Source organism: Cannabis sativa, chromosome 7, assembly GCF_029168945.1.
Source record: "Cannabis sativa cultivar Pink pepper isolate KNU-18-1 chromosome 7, ASM2916894v1, whole genome shotgun sequence".
Taxonomy (NCBI): Eukaryota; Viridiplantae; Streptophyta; class Magnoliopsida; order Rosales; family Cannabaceae; genus Cannabis; species Cannabis sativa.
Window position 1 is genome coordinate 52,688,782 of NC_083607.1, and position 21,407 is coordinate 52,710,188.

The 21,407-nt window shown below is 29.3% G+C and overlaps 1 protein-coding gene across 1 annotated transcript; it reads left to right on the plus strand.

The window, feature by feature from the left end:
• Window positions 1–20,107: 20,107 nt before the first annotated feature.
• On the plus strand, window positions 20,108–20,926 carry LOC115696625 (uncharacterized). Its single transcript, XM_030623519.1, has one exon. The coding sequence runs from the start codon at window positions 20,108–20,110 to the stop codon at window positions 20,924–20,926; it is 819 nt and encodes a 272-aa protein (XP_030479379.1).
• Window positions 20,927–21,407: the final 481 nt, after the last annotated feature.

Sequence of the window (21,407 nt, forward strand, 5' to 3'; positions counted from 1 at the left end):
GAAGTTAGGTTTGGAGTTTTGTTAGTTAAATTTATAATTAATAATATTCAAAGTTAATTATAAATAAATAAATATATTAATTATGGTGTAGTTTTCGAGAGTTAATTTGAGCCATTAGATTAAATCAAAGGTTATAAACTATTATCTCTATCAATAGGTATTTTACTCAATCACTACTGTAATAGGAAGAAGTAAATACATAAAGTGAAGGGATTTTTACACTATATGTCAAATTTAGTATCTTTTTTACATTTTTATTTATGTTTGGTTTTTTAAACTTTTTTATAAATTTTATTTTTCAATTTTACTTTTCAAAAAGTTCTTTAATTACAAAAATACCTTTATTGCTTATATTTAGTCTCTTTTACATGTTAATTCCCTTTCTCTTCTTTTTTTTTCATTTTCTTTTTTTTTTCTCTTCATTTTTCTCTCTCTTTAAATTAAAAAAAACAATTGTAATATTAATTAAATAAGAGATATTTACCCAATTCAACAAAAAATCACATATTATTACTTTCTTATTAATGAGGAGCATTTTGAATAAGTTTAACATTGATTTTTTAATACATTTTTAAAAGTTTAAAAATTTAAAAATTACTACTTACACATTAATGTTGATATAATATATTTTTTCAATTTTTACATGTTAGACATGATTTTCTCCCTCTCTCGTCACTCAAATACTCTTTTTTTTTTTATTCTACTCTTTTATATTCATCACATTTCTCTCTCTCATTTTTTTTTTAAAAAGAACTTCTCCAATACACATGTTCTCCCATTCCACTCATTTTTTATTTGTGAAACTATTTTTTTTTAATTCATAAATTCATAATTTACTATGGCCTTTTTTTTAAAAAAAAAACAGAAAGAGAGAGTAACAAGACTATGGCTATTTCTAAAGCTTCTTCATCCTTTCTTCTAATTCTAGATCCTAAAAATGTTACTAAATAATCATAAAAACCCAAAATACAAACTAAAATGGGTAAACGCTATTGCAATGGAGGATGACCGTGTTTCTCAACCTATTCCAGAAGCATCAACTTCAAAGAAAAGGCCATTGCCATATAAGGTTGAAAATGAAAAAGTAAAAAAAAAGTGAAAATAATCAAATGCTAGTGTAAGTAATGTCATTTATAAATACCCTATTTTTATGTTTTATTTATAATTTTACGGCCTAAAATTTTTATTTACAAAAATACGCTTTTAAAATTACAAAAAATACTCTTTTCTCAACAAAAAGTAAGAAAATAACTAAAAAACAACGTGAAATTAACATCATGACAACTATGAAACAATCATAAAAAACTACAAAACAACCAAAAATATCCAAAATAAATAACATTGTGGCAGCTACAATACAAGTTTAAATAAACTATAAAACAACAAAAGAATAATTTATTTTTTACTGAAGTACGTATTTTTGTAAATAAAAAATTTCAAAGCGTAAAAATAAAAAAGCATTAGTGTTAATGTATTTTTGTAATTTTTTTTTTAATTTTTGGTCTATTATGCGAAAAATTCTTTTGTTTATGTTTTGCATTGTTGTTTTCCTTTCTTTTTTATAGTTGTAAAAGAATTCTTGTATGTTTTTGTGATTATAGAATGTTCATCCTAATTTCGTTCATATTTTCATTTTGTTTCTACTTAGCCATTTATCATTTTTTGTTGTTGTTCAGTTTTATTTTATCACTAAGCAAATGTATTTTTTGAGGTGTTTTTTCGTTGTTTTTCAGTTTTTAATGTTCTGTTCTAAGTATGATATCTTGAGTTTCTTTGGTTGGGTTTTAGGGTTTCTATAAGGTTTTTCAACATTATGATGGCCAATTTCATTATGTTTGATTTATAGGGGTTTTTTCCTGTAACATTTGTGTATTAGAAAATGTGTTAATGTTTGATTAAGGATTTTAGTAGTAATTTTTTAGATGCTATGTAGTTATTTCAGTTGTTCTTATCTATATACTAGTGTCATTTTACATTTGATTTTTGGTTGTTACAAAATGTTTATTTAAGTTTAGTTGTTTTATGGTTTTGAATCACATTTTTCGCTATATTTGTGTTATTTTTGCATTTCTTTGTATAATTTTTCTTTCAAACTCATGGACAACAACGTAAAACAAACATGACAACAACGTAAAAATAACATATTGTTTATATTAAAATTCTAATACATTATATTCATTATAGTACCCAAAAATTCACTTGAGTTGTTTTTATTCTAATTTTTTGAAAATTATCAGAATGCACTAAAATTATATAAAAAAAAAATCTACTGGCTAATATAGGTGAATCAAGGAAAACAACTATAATGAATGAAGAAAATAATTACAGTAAACACACTAAACAACTTAAAAACAACTATACAAAAATATAAAAACAACTTTGGTTATTCCAATATCAGTAATTAGACATCATCATGTTATTAGATCCTAAATTTATAAATTGAACATAAAATTCATATTTATAATGTAGCTGCTGATCTAACATTTTTTAATTTTATTGATCATATTCAGAATCTCTTCCTATCAACATAATGTTTATTGTCATCCTATTTCTCCAAATTATGTATCAAGATTGGTATAAGTTTTATTCCTTAGAATTAAGGGATGATATGAGTTTTTGTTTTGAATCGTAAAACTCTATATTTTTTACATATTGAAAAAACAGAGTGTAAACAACTCGTAATAAACTATACAACAACATAGAAATTAATAATTTTATTTTATCAAATATTTTAAAGTTGAATATAAATTGTTACAAAAACAACATAAAAGAAACTTAATTAATAACAACATGAAAATAACTTTTTATTTTTTAAAAAAAAATAAAATTGTGATTTATGTTTAGTTATTTTTAAACTTTTTTCAATTATTCGTTAAATAATAACAAAATGTATACAATATTAATAAATATGATAATGGACCTTCATACTAGCTACCTATCTATTGAGTCCATACGAGGAATGATGGCCACTGATTTCTACGTTATATTATGTATAGAAATAGGTGGCAGTGGAGTTTATATATGTTAGTAGTAAGTGGGGTCATTTGGAGGTAGTGAGCAACGTGTATATGCGGATTGTTTAGTCAGTCCGTATTTTTGAAAAAAAAAGTTTTGTATTTTCTTTTTTGTTTAATTTATCTTAATAAGATAAAAATGTAAAATTTGGACCTAAAATGCCTATTAAAATGAAGATTGAAACATTTGGTGACAAGTTGGCTCGAAGAGAAGTTAAGAAAGTCAAATTTGAGTTGTTGAAACTGTACCACGCGACATATCGCCTCGTACTAGGCGACACGTCACCAGAAGGGACGTTATGAGGTTTTTGACATTTTGTGATGAATTCTCAATACGGGTTTGTAGGTAACACTCCAAGTGATATGTTGCCTAGAAATAATTTTCAGTGAAATATTGCAAAACGTTCACCTCTTTAATGGTGGCGTTTCCTACTTCCATGCCAACATTTTTCATCCCTTTTAATCCTATATTTTCATTTGGTAACCACCAAGGAAGGGTGGGAGTTCAATTTCAATTTTGGTTCATCTTAAACACTATAAATAGGGTCCTATGGTTCATTCTTGGACACACCACTTTTCTCTCTTCAAACATTAAGCTAGAAGGTTCTTTGAGACTTGATAATTCCCATAAGTATTTGCATAAAACCCTAAGGTGGTGTTTGGTTGGAAGTAATGAAATAGAATGGAATAAAAAGAAAATAATTTTCAAGTCTTAGAATGTCATTCTAATGGAATGACCTTTCCATCATTTTGGTGGAATGACTATTCTATTTTGAAATGGAAGGAAAGACCACTCCAATGCATGATGAGAAAAAATTTAATAATTTTTTTTTTATCAATTTTTGTATGCATTATAATATCTATTCCATTCCATTACTATTCTCATTCCTATTCCTATTCTTATATTTTCATTCATCCCAACCAAACGCCACTTAAGTGTTAGTAGATGAGAAAATAAGCTTTTCAGACAAAGCTGTTGAAACTTTGTTCAAACTTTTTTGTGATCTTCCTTCAATCACTTTGGATTCTTTTTCCTCTCTCAATCTATTTTCTATTACTATATTCTACTCTTCATCTCTTTTATATAATATATATATATATATATACTTTATATAATATATTATTATATCCTATATAATATTATATATACTATGTATGTTACGATATACTCTCATGTATAACTATTATATTATACATATAAATTTCTATATTATATATATCATATATACATATATATATACACTCTTTTATATATATAATCTTGTATTATTTTTAGGATAAATACCATTAGATCCTGTGTTTTGTAAAAGTTACCAATTAGATCATCTGTTTTGTTAAATGACAAAATGGACCTTGTATTTTTTAAAATGGTACAAATAAGACCCTAAATTGATTTTTTGTCAAAATAAAATTTAATAATAATTCGATCTAGAGGTGTTATGACAAAACTGTTTACATTTTATGTTTCTGTTCGTTTTAGGAATGGTCTTCAAGTTGGTTATATTAAAAAAAATTGTCAAAAATTAAGCACAGGGTCCTATTTTCACCATTTTGGAAAATACAGGGTCCATTTTATCATTTAACAAAATAGATGGTTCAATTAGTAACTTTTGCAAAATATATGGTCCAAAATAGTATTTACCCTTAGTTTTATATTTATATATATTTTAGAATTTTGAGTTGTAACTCTAATCTTATACTCTCTCTTTTAAGTGTATTTTTGTGCTTAGAGTTGTAATACTTTACTTAATCTTTTAGTCCTTATAACATTTTTTAATAGAATCGTAATTGTCTTGATTATATATTTTTTTTGTATCTTACTTATTTTCTTCCATCGATCTCTATATTTTTTAACAATCAAAAAACTTATTTTGTTTTCAATGAAAGGAGAACCAATCAACATGACGAACTAAGACTTGGTGAGGTTGGACTGCTTTGATGGCACCAATTTCACTAGGTGGCAAGACAATGTGAGGTTCCTCCTAACTACACTCAAGATTGCCTATATTCTTGAGTCCACTTTGGAGCCCTTACTCACGTCTACCACGGAGGATACCGATGAGGTCAAGGCACAAAGAAAAAAGAGAGAAGATGACAATCTTCTTTGTAAACAACACATCCTCAACTCCTTCTAAGATAGGCTCTATAACTTATACACTGATACCAAAGATGTCAAAGAAATTCAAGATCACCTTGAAAAGAAGTTCAACATCAAGGAGGAAGATACCAAGAAATTTTAAATTTCTCAATATTTTGATTTAAAATTTCTTGATGGTAAACCTCTTTTACCCCAAATTTATGAGTTGCTAGTAGTTGTTAAAAATTAAAAGTGCTCAAAATTAAACTTCTTGAGGCATTTCAAGTTAGTACAATAGTGGCAAAATTATCACCATCTTGGAAGAATTATAGGAAGAGAATCCTTCATAAAAATGAGGATTATTCTTTGAAAGAAATCCAAAAACATATTCGAAATGAGGAGGAATCAATATGTAATTGTAACGCCCCAGTATTTTGCCTTATTTTACAAAAATACTATTTTCATGCATAATTTGAAAAGATAAAAAAAATAATTTAAATACAACAGTGGATTTTAAAAAAAAATCAAAATGCAACAGAGAAGGATCCTTCATTTGTAAAACAAGATACAGTAAGTAAATAATTTTAAATAATGCATTTCCACTGTGTTAGATTTATCAACTGCTTAAAATAAAACTAAGGCACCACCGGCGTTCTAGATCGTTTGTCCGCCCGTAGCCGCTCACAGTATACGTACCAGAACTGACCCTGCTCACTATACATACTTCCCTGTCTAATACCTGTAGGGGGAAAGTAAGGGGGGTGAGCTAAAAGCTCAGTAAGGAAATGCTTATCAAACAATACCATATAATATCACACATACCATTAATGTATTTATTAAGTTTTAGCAATATCATACATGCTCTTTTATAACTATAACCAAATAACTGTACATATGGAAACCTTTTATCATACAAGTCTATATTATTTGTTCACACCGTACACATATACAGAGATCATAACTCCAATATCATACTCATAACATAATCATATCAATACTATAAATAATAATGTCATTATCACAACATTGGCATATCATAGCCATTACTTACATAACCCGGGCCTAGCCTGACCCTACAATATCCTGGGCCTAATCTGCCCACATAATAACATGGGCCTATGCAGCCCTACCATTGTTATAGGATAGGGTATCTCTATATTCAACAGTAACATCACTGTATCATACCCACCATAACAATCTCATACACGACTCAGGAAAATGCAGGGTAGGGTATCTCTACATTCAACGGCCTTATCCCGTATCATACCCCACCATGGTCCCTCACTTTACCTGAGACGTTAGCATACAACATATAACATACAACAATACACCATACACCATACAACATACAATACACAACATACAACATACACATATACAAGTCATAACAACCATAATTTATATATCAATTTACGAATATTGTGTCCATACCACACATTCTCAGTACCATATACAAACTTATAATAACAAATCATAACTCATATTTCAGTACATAAAGAATCCAAATTTATGCAGATAAACACATATAACACTATCTAATTTCCTTACCTCAAATCCCGCTGCTTAAGAGTTGTTATCTCGTCACTACTACCTATAATAAGACATGGGTCAAGGCCCTAATATTAAAATTCGTACTCTTACAGTACAGCAGAAAGATTACTATTTTTGACCAACAACTACACTAATTCAGTAAAAGTTGTCTTCATAAAAATTATAGGAAATTCCATTATCTTTCCAACGATATAAAGATCATTAAAAATGGATTAAAACTGAGAGAGTTATGATTGTTTTACTGAAACTATTTCTGAGAAGGAATATGGAGTAACGAATTATACGACTTAGCAAAAATACAAACTTTTTGTATTGAAAGGTTCAGAACTAGAAGATAACATCTTCATGAAAGTTTTAGGAAATTAAATTCCCTTTCCAATGATACCAAAATCTCTGAAATTGGAATTATATTCAAAGAGATATTACAATTTTACCAAAACAGTTTTGGAAGAACAAGATTCAAGAAACGAATTACATGATACAGAAGGAAACTAACTTTTCGACATAGTATAACTCCGAATTCACGAAATGTTTCTTCATGAAACTTATGGAAAATTGAATAAGCTTTGAAACCATATATAGATCATTAAAAATGGACAAGAATTGAGAGAGTTATGGTATTTTAAGTGAAAGTACTTTTTCTGGGAATATGAAAAAAACGATTTACAACAATATTAGAAAGATGATAATTTTCGACATAGAATATCACCGAAATGGTGAATAGTTTCTTCATAAAAATTTTAGATTATCGAATAAGCTTTCTAACGATACAAAAATCGCTGGAAACGGATCAATATTGAGAGAGATATGACTATTTTACTAAGACAATAATTTTCAGAAAAAAATAAAAACGAGATTTCATAGTTTAACCTAAAAGTTCACAACAATAAGTGGAAGAACTCTCTTACCTCTTGATGACTCTTCTTAATCAGTGCTAGATCTTGAAATCTCAATTATTAGAATGGTGATGATGATCTCAATGTTATGTTGATGAAAATCATGAGTTGTTTGGCGAAGAGAATGAAACAAGAAGGAAAATTATAAATCTTTGATAGATAGCGAGATGGATAACTTGTAGGGTATAGGATTTTATGAGTGTCTTCTCTAAGAATTGTATTCAAATTTGAAAGAAAGAGATTGAGATTGAGTTTTATTTTTCTCAGGGTTAGAGGCTCTGCATATTACGTATCAAGAATGTGATAGATTTAGGTTTTATAATCTAATTAAACCCATAAAATAAAATAATAAAATAACCCCTGTAATCTGATACTAATTTAACTCTAAATAGAATAATTAAATAAAAATCTTATTTGTTAGTTATAAGTTTTAAATTTGAATTTTAAAACTTAGGGTTTCTATACTAAACTTAACAGGTCGTCACTTTGTACCTTGATTTTGACCCCAATAAAGTTAAAATTACGATAAATCTATTTCTACATAATTGATAGATCTTTGAATTATCTTTCCAACGCCACTGAAATCACCTCAATCCGAGCTCTAGAACTCCAGATATGATCGTTTTAGTAAAACAGTTTTTAATCCTGCGAATTTATCCAAACCTACGAATTTTTAACATTAACTCTATAATAATGTTATTTAATATCACTTATACCATTAATTAAAATCCACTAAATAATTTATAAAACCCTAATAAACTTTCACATTGGGCTTTAATTAAATGATTACCTACCTTGTAAAAATACCATAATATTTTACTTTCGTAGTTAATATAACTTTAACTCTCTCTAGAAAGTTGGTACAATAATCTAAGCAACAATCTCAACTCACTAACAACACAAATATATAAGATAATTATCCTCACACAATTAATATCCCAAGGAGAGAAAAAATTAAATACTATTTTAATCTGGATATTACAGTAATGATGAGCTTGTGGAGGGGTCTAATGGAGAGACTTCCAAAGTAAATGTAACTTCTAAAGTTCATAATAAGAACAAGGGTAATAACTAAAGGAGTAACACCTTGGGTCCAAAGTCTAATCCTAACCAATTCAAAGGTTAAAAAGATCCATATTTTAAGTGTGGAAAAAATAAACAATATACAAAGGATTGTAAGCATAAAAAAGACTTTAAAAGACCCAAAGTTAATACTATCGAGGAGGATATCATTGCTATTCTTAGTGAGGTGAATTTTATGAGAGAGAAAGTGAAGGGATGGTGGTATGATACATGTGCTTGTTGGGTTTTTTATCTTAAAAGTCAGTAATTAATGAATAAAATTTTAGAGAATATATGAAATACAATTATAAGATAAATGATATATTAATTATAAGAGTATAATTATTAAATATCTGAAAATTATTTATTCATATGGAGAAAGTATATTCTCGTAAAGATATACAAGAGACTTTAGATTATACAATATGAATAAAATAGGTAGTGTATTAAAGTTTTCGGAATCTTGAATATGGAACTGCTAAGTACGGTTTACTATACACTATACTTCTAGTGTGTGTGATTTTTATTTTGATCACATATGTAGATGGACATGTAGTAAAGGTACTGTGTATAATTAGATTGTACATGACTAGACCAATATGTAATAAACATCTTTCATTAACTTCCGTTTTACCATGAAAAGACTTTATCATATCACAATGATGATCATTAGTAGATCAGCCTGAATCCTGTGTATACATGAACTCATGTTTGTATTCATTGAGTTCTTTGATTCACTCGTTAAAGTTTCTCAAAGAAGATGATTCTTACAACTTCTATGTTGGGAGCTTAATAACATGAGTGGCTCAAAACATATTATACAATAGTGAAATCCAAGCTTTCCTAATGGGTCAAATATTAGTTTCCTTATAGTATTAATTCTAGGAGTACTGCTAACATATGGATTCAAATCTATAATAAGTTATAGATTAACGGTTCCCATTAAATTAATGATACATAAGGAATCAAGAGATAATTAGAAGAGTAAAATAATAATTTTAACCAACTCTAATCATGAACTAATAATTAAAGGGTGAACTACTTATATTAATTATATCAATGGACTATAAGTAAGAATTCTGTAAATATAATTATATACTGTCAAAGAGTGGAATTCCATATTTATAGTGGAGTAATAATAGAATTAATAAACCAGATCATTCTATTGATGAGATTAATAATAATCTTAGATTTATTGGAGCTTTGAAATATAGGTCCATGATCTTCAAGTCACCTCTATACAAAACTGTACAGGAAAAGGTTTTATTTGATGAATAAATTTTGAGTGAGAATTAATTTCTATGGGATATAAATTTTTAAGGGCAAATAATAATTTGTAAAATTATTGTTTTGATTAATTATGGCAATTATAAATCGTATACTTAATGGTATTTAACTATTTAGTTTTATTAGATAAAACTATATTAAATAGTTAAATATAATATTATTACTAAATAATATTAAAGAGACAAATATATTTTTTAATCCTTGTAAAATAAGAAATTAATGAGAATTAATCAACTATAATTTATTGGTAGAATAAATAATAAATCTTGTTTATGGCAAAATTGAGAAATCAATTTTAGACCTTAAAATTTGACCCACACGTGTAGGCCCATTCTATACGTGTAGGGTGACATATAAAGACATATGATTAAGTTGGTTTAATTATTTTATTAAGTTAAAATAATTTAAATTAAATTAAGTTAATTATCTTTTAATTATTAATTAAATAAATTACTGGATAATTATTTAATTAAAAGGATAACTATTAAAATAAAAGATCTACTAATATTTTGATATTTAATTATTAGATATTTATATTTGAATTTGAATTTTGACTTCAAATCAAATTAGATATTTATCTTTTATTTATATAAAAGATTAAAGGTTTTATTTATAACACTATATGTAGGGATAAATAGTATCATAAATATAACAGTTAATAGACTTTAAGAAAGCCAATTAACAGAGAAATAAATTGAGGAAGCAGAGAGAAAATAGAATTGAATTTTTCAACCCTACTCTCTCTCTCTCTCTCTCTCTCTCTCTCTCTCTCTCTCTCTCTCTCTCTCTCTCTCTCTCACACACACACACACACACACACACACACACACACACACGTGTACACACTATTCAAAGTGTGTGTGAGATCAAAAATCTCATTACCGTGTCTTATGAGTTGAGTGCACACTGTAATACCTAAATCTTCATTCAATAAGATCTAATAGCCCAGTCTGCTCCTAAATATTGAGTCTAGCTTGGAAGATCAAGATGTGGATTCTTCAACGAAGTTCTTAGATTGGATGTCCAATTGTTATACAAAAAGAAATAAGAATACCCCGATAGGCTTCAAGAGGTAATTGATTTTCTTTCAGTAGATTAGATTTAATCTATATATATTATGTTGAGATCCTTGGGCTTGTAATTCATATTAGATAAAAAACTGTTTTATCAAAAATTTTCTTCCACTTTTATGACTCTGATATGGACCATAAAAACCAATAATTGGTGTCAAAGCAATCTTCATAATGACATAGATTAAATATTGTGTTGGGTAATTATATATTTATATATATTGATATATTGTGAATGGATGGAATTAATTTTTATGCATGAATGTGAAACGTTAATTATATCATAAATTTGGGTTAGGAATTTGTATAGTTTTACTAGAAAAGTTGTACACCATATTTATGGTATAGGTTTTGATGTAATTTTTATTTTAAATTTATTTATAAATTTTTTTAAATAATGTAATATTAAAATTCCACAAATCTTCTATTGATGAGTAAGCTCGGGTTTAAGAAGTAAACCCTGGACTCATTAAGATGACGAGTTTTAGACCACAAATGACGAGCCACCAATCTCAAAGGTTGCGGCTGCAAGCCATGAGGCTCAAAAGGATGTTGGGTGATTTTTTTCACGTGTGCATGTGTTGCATGCATGTCCATGCGCGTTGATCACAATGTGATTAAGAGGAGAAGACCCAAACTTGGATCGGGTTACACGGGTGGCCACCGTGGGGACCGACTCTTTAGTAACTCGTTAGTAATAAATTAACTAGTTAGTAACTAGTTACTTATTAATTATATAACTAAAAAGTAGTTAAAATAAATATTTTTTTTAATTTTGTAGTATTTTTTACATTGTAGGTTGTGAGGTCAATTTGCAAGGATCTGACTTATTTGGTGTTGATTGGTTTCTAGCTAGCTCTAGGTACACATTTACTAACTTTTATTAAATGCTTAGTAGAGTTTGAATATCTTAAATATTTAACCGTAGTGAAGTAGGTTCTGCGATATATTGTACTACGGTCAGATCGGTAGAATAATATGCATGTTAGATGAGTTTGAATATCTTACATATTCATATTCATAGTTTAATAGGTTCTGCAAATACATATACTGCGGTCGGATGGATGGTAAAATTTTATATTGCTAAATATTATTGTGATTGTTTTAGATTGTGTTTTATTGTTATTAATAGCTTTAAAATTTTGAGAATGTTCAATTATAGTCGTTATGCTGCTGAAATTTCGGTAGAATTAGCACTAATTACTAGTTAGTAATTTAGTATACTATACTTAGTTACTAGTTGTTAACGAAGATTTTTGTTAACCAAATTTGAGCATCACGATGATAATTCAACACAGAAAAAATAAAAGCTATAGAGAAATAATAATATGAACACCAATTTTTTACGTGGTTTTGCAGTTAAAATTCTGCATAATCTACGAGTCAATCTTATTCAAATTTCTAAGTATTTTTTTAGGGCCTCTTTCATAAGAGTTTTTTTTCGTCCCTTTTTGAGTTTGTTTGCCACTATTTATAATTGCATAGTGGCAGTTAATTACAAAGCTGACCAAAATATGATTACAGCCATTATCCCTAAAATCGTGGGATCTGGTTACATAAAAATATAAATGCGGTGTATGATTTTGAAAATCATATAGCTATGATTTTGAAAACCATATATCTGTGATTTTCCCGCTTTTACTGGGTCAAGAATATCGTGTATTAAACACGTCTTTAATTGTTGAATCTGGAGATGTCTCGACAGAAACTTGATTGTAGCGATCCCAATCGCGAGCTGGAACCATTCTTCTTTCTGAGGTCGACAAGATATGTCTTACGTCGATCGCAGGTATACAGAAATTTTCTGACTTTCCAGGGTTATGAGCCTCGCTCTTGTCAGTGAGATGAAACTATAGGAAGTTTTCTCGTAGCAAGATGGTCATCTCGCATTCTTGTTCTTCGAGCTGATCCGACTTTTACACTTTGTTTGCTTATTGCAAGCTGAGGTGTGTGTTACTTTTCTCCGGTTCCTCGCTATTCTCCTTTAGCGACATATATGGTTTCTCGTTAATACACTAAGTGCCAGTTCGTATATTGATTCCTCGCCTAAGACCAGTCAGCGAGTTACAAATGTACTCTGATACTTACGCAATTAATGAGTTATTCCATAAATATATATTGCACCGATTCACATTCTCTTTATCATGAGACGTGTCCTCCAGCCGAATTTCAGGTATAACACTAGTTATTAATTTCGTAAGTCTCGAGGCGTTTGACGCGTAAGTCTCACAAATTATACTGAAATAATATTTAGAATACCTAAGGATGAATAAAATATCACATAAAATTCAACATACCAAAGATGTATCTTAAAACTTAAACTAAAGTAAAGATAATTATGTTTCTAGAACTAGAACCCTAAGTTCTATTACCCTAGAACACACTTGACTCAAAAAACTCGAATTAAAATATTAATAAGAAATGCAATGATGATTAATCATCTAAGTCATCATCACTTGTTTTAGATTGTTTTTTTTTTATTAAATATTTTGGGAATGTTCAATTATAACCGTTATGTTGCCGAAATTTTAATAGAGTTAGGATAAAATTATTTGATATAAGTTTCTCTTAAATTTGGTTGTTAGGATTTTTTGTTAATTTTTGTTATAGATAAATCATGGGTGCGTGAGGAGCGCTAATTATTATATAGATAGTAATTTAGAGTAAAATTACTTACTAGTTAGTTACAAATTATATTTAGTATACTATAGTTAATTACTAACTAGTAATTTAGTAGGTTCTGCGATGTATAGTACTGCGGTCGGATTGATGGGTGGAATAATATGCATGTTAGATAAGTTTGAATATCTTAAATATTCATCCGTGGTGAAGTAGGTTCTACGAATACATGTACTGTGGTCGGATGGATGGTAAATTTTTGTATTGCTAAATGTTGTTGTGATAGTTTTATATTATTTTAAATTATGTTTTGTTGTTATTAATAGCTTTAATTTTTTTGAAAACGTTCAATTATAGTCGTTATGCTGTTGAAATTTCAATAGAATTAGGTATGCTTTCTTTAACCTACTTTTATAAGAATTAACAAATACATCCTCCATTAAAAAAAAAAATACATCCTAAATATTAATTGTAATATTTAACATAAGAATTCTATTAATTTATTTTAAGTAAAACAACAAAATTAAAATATAGTACATTATTTATTATTCAAAATATTAATTATTATATAAAACATAACTTAAAGAATTATAAAAATGATACTAATATACTAGAAAAATACAAACACATATTATAAAATTTAAATGTATAAAACTATTAAATTACATAAAAATTAAAATATTACATATTGTATTAATATCTATTCAATATATTAATTATTATACAAAACATAACATAAAAAATTATAAAAATCATACTAAAATAAAATAAAAACACATATTATAAAATATAAAATATTAATAAAAAAAATAGCTTATATACAAACACTGTATTTATTTAACTTTTCAATTTAATTTTTATTTATACTTATTATATATAATTTATACTTAATTTAATTATATTAATAATAAAATAATATATATATAAAAATAAAATTAGATTTTTAATAAAAAAAATAAATAAATAATGTTAAAACACAAAATTTTAAAGCTGAAAAAAATTATAGGAAGCCCCTATAGAGTCAGCTATTTCATAATAACCCTACGGAGTCACCATAGGGATCCTACGGAGGCGATTTTTTTATAATAACCGACTCCATAAGGTCCTTACAACGTCGATTATTTTTAATCCTTATAGTGTTGCCTTGTACAGCATCGGTAGCGAATTTTACTAAAATTGACGCTGAAAGGCCTTAAAAACCATCTCTAAAGCCCAATTTTGTAGTAGTGTTTAAATTTGAAAGTTTAATAAGAATATTGTTGTAGTGTGATTGTTTATTATTAATTTTACTGATTTGCCCTCAAATTTTGTGAATTTTTTCTTCTTCTTTAAGTTAATTTTTTTTATATGTATATAAGGGCACACCTTCCATGTGTTTGACAAAATGCATAACATAGTTATTCTTAATCATTAGCCTAAAGAAAGAGGGCATCTTCAATTGTGCTATTGTAATTTTTATTTTTCTTCAAACTGGGATTTTCATATTATTCCTCCGATGTTATTTATGTTCATTTTGATTTTATGAATTAGTCAGTTTAACAATAAATTTGATGCAATATTGTTTATATTTTTTTTATACGTGTTGTTTTGCTATTGCAATAGAAAGAAAAAAATATTGATTCCTAGTGTTGAAGTACTTCCAATTGATTAGGATAACTTTGTGACAATTTCTATTCCTTTGGTAGAATAAAGTAAGTTGAACACATTGAAAGTGTACAAGAAAATGCTCTATAGCTGTGTGTGTGTGTGTGTACAATATATAAAAATACACATGACACGTGTTTGGTGAAATACCCGAGAGAAGTGAGTTTTCACTAACATAAAGAAAGAGAACATATTCAATTATATTTTTTCTTCTTCTTTAAGTTAAACTTTTATATTGCTAATCTTGTTATTTTTTGTTCATTTTGGTTTTATGAATTTGTTTATTTTTATTTATAGATTTTTAATAATTTTTTTGATATAGTATTGTGTTAACGTTGTTTATATGTTATTTTGTAAATATTTTCAATGATTATGTTGATATATCATTGTTTATAAGATGTTTACATGTTATTTTGTAAAGGCTTTAATTTTTTATTTTGTTGTTTTGCTACTGCAGTTGAATGCAAGAAACTTGCTTTTCAGTGATGATGTACTTCAATGTTGATCAGAATAGGCGCTCCGTCCATTTCTATTCCTTAGGTAGAATGAAGTGAGTTGCATACATTAAAAATGTACAAGAAAATATTCCAATCTTCTAAGAAGGTTCAAGCTATTGTGGATGAATTAGTGATTGAGAAGTGTGCTTAGTTTTGATAATGCGCTAAAGAGTAACATTTTTCAAGAAATTTTTCTTTTATATATTTTAAATTTTTTTTCTAGTTAATTTTACATGTATCTTGGACATGATATTGAACATTATAATTTTACTTAATTTGTTTATATATTTTTTTAGTACAGTAAAAAATAACTATTATTATAATTTTAATTTATACATTAAGTATTTGTATAATTGTATTCTTCTTTTTTTTTTCAGAAAAAAGACAATAGTTGTTAATAATTTTTTTAACTGTTAACAATATTTAGCCATGATATAAAAATATAAAAAATAATTGTATATATAATTTAAGGAATCTAAAATTTTTAACTACTGAAATTCAACATACAAACAATATAAAATTAACATGTTTAAAAAGTAACGAAATTAAACAATGTGTTTACAATTTTAAAACAACTGTAAAACAACAAACAATGTTATTACCAAACATAAGTAATTTTTATTCATACTTACAATCTCTTTCTATCAATGCCCCCACATGATTCAAAATTGACATAATGTATGTTCTCTTATTTATTTTCCATGTCTGAATGTAAGAGATAAAATAAATTTTTGTTTTAACATGTAAAACTCTATTGCTTTAATTGTTGAACAACCAGTGTAGTGTATAAGAAATTCATAACAAACTTTACAATAATGATTTTATTTTCAAGTTGAAATAAGATGTTGCAAAAACAACACAAAAGAAACTTCATAATAACATGAAAATAACAATTATTTTTTTATGTAGATATTGTGTAGTTTTGCACCAAAAATAATATCAATTGATGAACAAATAAATATAGATTTTTTAATATTCAACTTCTTCAGGGATTTTCTTTTGGTTGTTTTTCTAGTTGATGTATGGTTTGTTTCTGGTGTCAAAGTGTTAATATCAACCAAAATAATATCTTTTGAAATTGATCGCCTCCTTAAAGTAGATAAAAGTTGTTTAGCTGTTGTTGTTGTGTTGTTATCATGTTGCTGTACATCTGAGTGTATTGAGTGATTGCCATTTTCTTTCGTTATCACATTGTTGCACACTATTGTTTGGGTAACTGTAAAAAAAATTGCTTTTCTATGTTGATGAATATGTTCACACGTAATGGATATTGCGTGAAATTAGTTTCCTTGGTTAATAGCTTTATGTAAAACATCAAACTTTTGTCACCCTTGAGTTGGAGTGGTTGGCAACCTTCCTTCAGTTAGTATTTTAATTGTTTCACTATTGCATTGTAGCTTCTCCATCATTACCTGCACTAGTTTAATAAAAGTGCAATCTCTTGATATTAGTTCTCCACTTAATTCGTAATTAGCATAGTGCTTATTGTCATCTCAATGACTATTGCTCTGTAGCAAAATTTACAGAGGTTCCATAACTGAAACTAATGTATCAATTTTTTAATTTTGTTAAGCAACTATTTTAATACATGAGAACAATGTATAAACAACTATTCTGTGACAGTAATCAGTAAATAATCTTAAATATATCACTCCTCTCTCTATATATATATCTCTCTCTCTTTCTCTCTCTCATTTAGTCAAAAGCCTAAACAATCAGACCGCAAGTCCTTTCAAGGACCGATCTTAATGTTTCAACAACACAAAAAAGGGATATTGGCGGCTAAACCACCCGAACTTTAAGGTTTGTAACACTTAACCACAAAAATTAAATTTTTGGCGGCTAAACTACCTAAACCCTGGTTCCGTTTTGCTCTGCACACCTCCGTCCAAAAATCACAGTTAAGTGTCACAGTGGACTGTACATGTGTACACACGTGTACACGTGGCAAATTTTTAGTGGTCCACGTAATATTTGTTTTAAAAAATAATTATAAATATTTAAAAAAATTTAAAATTAATTTTTTTTTCTTATTTAATTTTTTTAATTTAAAAAAATTAAAAAATTAATTTTTTTTTTACTTTTTTTTTTTCTTTTTCTTCTTCTTTCTTCTTTCTTCTTTATTCTTTCTGCAAAAACCCTCCAACGCCAAACTAACCCCAAAATCAGCCATGATCAAATGTAATACATGCTCAAACACAAAAATCACAAATAAAAATCAAAGTGGGAAAACCCTAACTAGGGAGGGCAGTCATGGTGCAGGAGGCAACAAGCTTGGAGACTTCTCTACTTCGACAAGGCACATCCGACAGTTACCGGCAATGGAAAGGCGGCTATGGTAGCAGAAGCATGGAATGTCAACGCCGACAACCTCGTAGGCTTGCAAGACAGTGAAGCCCTTGGGAATCTTGACTTGGTAGTCATCGACGAAGACCTCGATAGTGTCTTTCGGGTTGGATAAATGGACTCGAGCACCTCCCACCGGGGTCCGTGGAGAAAAGATCTTGAGTGGGCTCAGGCTGAGCCTGGGCGGCCGCCGATTGGTCGGCGTTGTGGAGCTCCGGTGTGGAGGATACGGCCCTGGTGAGGAAGAAACCATTTTTGTGGGAGTTGAGGAGCCTAGAAGCTGAGGGTCTTATGACTCTCGAAGCTAGCAATCCCAACCTGGTGAGGAAGAAAGAAGAAAAAAGAAGAAAAAGAAAAAAAAATAAATAAATAAATTTTTTAATTTTTTTTAAATTAAAAAAGTAAATAAGAAAAAAAAATTCTAATTTTTTAATTTTTTAAAATATTTATAATTATTTTTAAAACTAATATTACGTGGACCACTAAAAATTTGTCACGTGTACAAGTGTGCACACGTGTACAAGTGTGTACACGTGGACAGTCCACCGTGGAACTTAACTGTGATTTTTGGACGGAGGTGTGCAGAGCGAAACAGAACCAGGGTTTAGGTAGTTCAGTCGCCAAAAATTTGGTTTTTGTGGTTAAGTGTTACAAACCGTAAAGTTCAGGTAGTTTAGTCGCCAATATCCCCACAAAAAATAAGGCCACCGAATTTCTTATCGCTCTTACTAAAAAGCAAAAAATAAAGAAGAAAAGAATATAAGAGAAATTTTGTTTATTTATTTTTTATTTTTATTTTTATTTAAAAAAAAAAGAAAAGAAAACTAGTTATTTCAGATCTATAATTCTTCATTTCCTGCTCAATACAAACAAAGGGGCTTGGACTATAGAAGAAGATGATCGACTTATTGCATATATAAGGGCTCGCAACCATGGTTGTTGGTGCTCACTACCGAAGGTGTGGCAAGAGTTGTAGGCTTCGTTAGATTAATTACCTCAGACTTGACCTCCAACATGGAAATTTCACAAAAAAAGAAGACGATCTTATCATCAATCTTGTATGATTTTTGCTTTACGATCTCACCCTTCTCATTATACAGCTAGTACGATTTTTTCAGACTTGAAATTGTCCCTTGGTTAAGAACAAAAATGGAGGAGAAGAGAAAGTTTTGGTGCAACTGGAAATGAAGGAAAAAATAGAAAGAGGGGACTCTTTTGTTCAGTTCGAATTTTTTTTAAGAAAAAAAGTTTTCTCTCTTTTTTTTTTTTTGTTTATTTTTGCATACTAAAATAAAAATGTAAACTTTGATCTAAAAAATCTAGGGATTTTTACATTGGATACTGTCTTTTTGTTTTTCTTTCATTTTTACTGTAGCACGCGAATATTTACATAAATACTGTATTTGTTTTATACTGAGCACTATATTTTTTTATATTAAAACATTGTGTGACATTTTTAGTGATATGTGTTACCTTATTCATATTTCTTATCATTTTTATTATATAAAATAGTTTAAAAGTTACTAATTTTAAAAAAACTATTAGTCTGCTCTAGAACTTTCTAGGGATTTTCCCTTCTTTTCTGGTCTATCCAGCTTCCACCTTACCCGCGTGGTGCCCAACCATTTCTTCTTCCTCTTTCCACCTCTCACTTCCAATTAATGCTTTCCCATTTAATGTTTCCCCATAATCATTACAAATATTTAATGCAGCTTATTCATTTTCAAAACCGAGAACTCCATTTATTACTCTTACAGAAATCCTTTGGCTATCCTCTTCTCCCTGATTTTTTCAAGCATTTAATTCTAGACGCCATACTCAGGTGGAGACGAATCATTGCTATGATTGTGGGCAGAAGGAGATCTAGACATCCGATAGCTAGGATAGAAATAGCATCCTCTCATCTTCTACTCGCTATTCACTCCAGGTATTCTCTTCCTTTTTTCACCTATTTAAGGTTATATTGTCTGGGTTTTATTTACTCCATCCCTGCTTTATTCCCTTTGTCTCCTCTGCATTTTTTTTTCCATATTTGCTCACCACCATGAATACCTTGCCTGATAATCATTCCATCCAACTCACGGAAGAAGAAGCTCTTATCCATGACTTTGATCATGTGTCCATCCATCCCGAACCACAAGCCCACTCTTTCTGCTTGGTTGTCAAGATACTCAACCCCAAAACTATCAAAGCTGACTGGATCCACAAAGCCATGAAAGATGCCTGGATTGTCCGCTACCCTTTCTCTATATTTGAGTACCACTCTGGTATGTTCCTGGTTCGATTTGGTTGTGAGGGTGACTGCAGAAGGGTGATGGAGGGCCAGCCTTGGTATTTTGATCACTCTCTCATGATTTTTGCCATCCCAGATGGTTTTGATACCATACTCCCCAATCAGCTTCGTTTCATTCCTCTATGGGTCCAAGTCCATCTTATTCCTTTTGGTTCTCGTTCTTATAGCCTTGCCCAATTTGTTGTTGATACCATCGGTGATCTTATTGAGGTGCACCTTGCCTCTCTCTATGATGCTATTACCCCATTTATGCGTGTTCGTGTTTTGCTTGACACAACCAAACCTCTTCATCGTGGCATGAATGTCCACTTCCGAAAGCTATCTATTACCAAATGGCTTAAACTTCTTTATGAAGGAATCCAGAACTATTGTTACCACTGTGGTAAGCTCGATCACACTTTCAACAAGTGTAAGAAATTTCTTCACCACTGTGATAATAATCCTTTTCCCCCAGCCTTAGCTACAAAGATGCCCTTTGAGCCCCAACCAAGTCAGTTTACAAAAAAAGCATTTTTGAGTTCTCCACTTCCATTCCTTTTGAGGAACAACCAACTCTATCAAATGCTGTGAACTCTGATACTCAGGAGGTTGTTGATCATTTCCTTATCCCAAGTATCGCTAACACTACCCTTACTACCATATTCATTACTGTTGAGGCTACTACAGTTGCCCCCCCCCCCAACATCTCCTCCACCTACCATTGTAAGCGTTACCCAAAATAACCCCATCTCTTCCACCATCAATTGCCCACTCCCCTCTCGTCCTCTCATGACCCCCACTGTCATAACCTCATCTTCCAAAGGAAAAGATCCAATGTACCCTGAACCCCCCAGGAAAAGCTATTTCTACCACCAGGAAACATTCCTATACCCGTCACAACTGTCAAGTGGGCTCTTCTATTCGTAGTATGCTGAAACGTGCGCGTGCCTCTAATTTTGACTTTGCGGTTGTTCCTTCCATGTCCGATAATGATGAATCGGCAGGTGTTGCTCGGCAACTCTGCCTAGAATAATGAGTCTTCTCAGTTGGAATGCTCGTGGATTAGGGAGTT

Bases quoted from the DNA above. Each gene is read 5' to 3' on its own strand.
- LOC115696625 (XM_030623519.1), top strand. From the start codon at position 20,108: ATGAATACCTTGCCTGATAATCATTCCATCCAACTCACGGAAGAAGAA.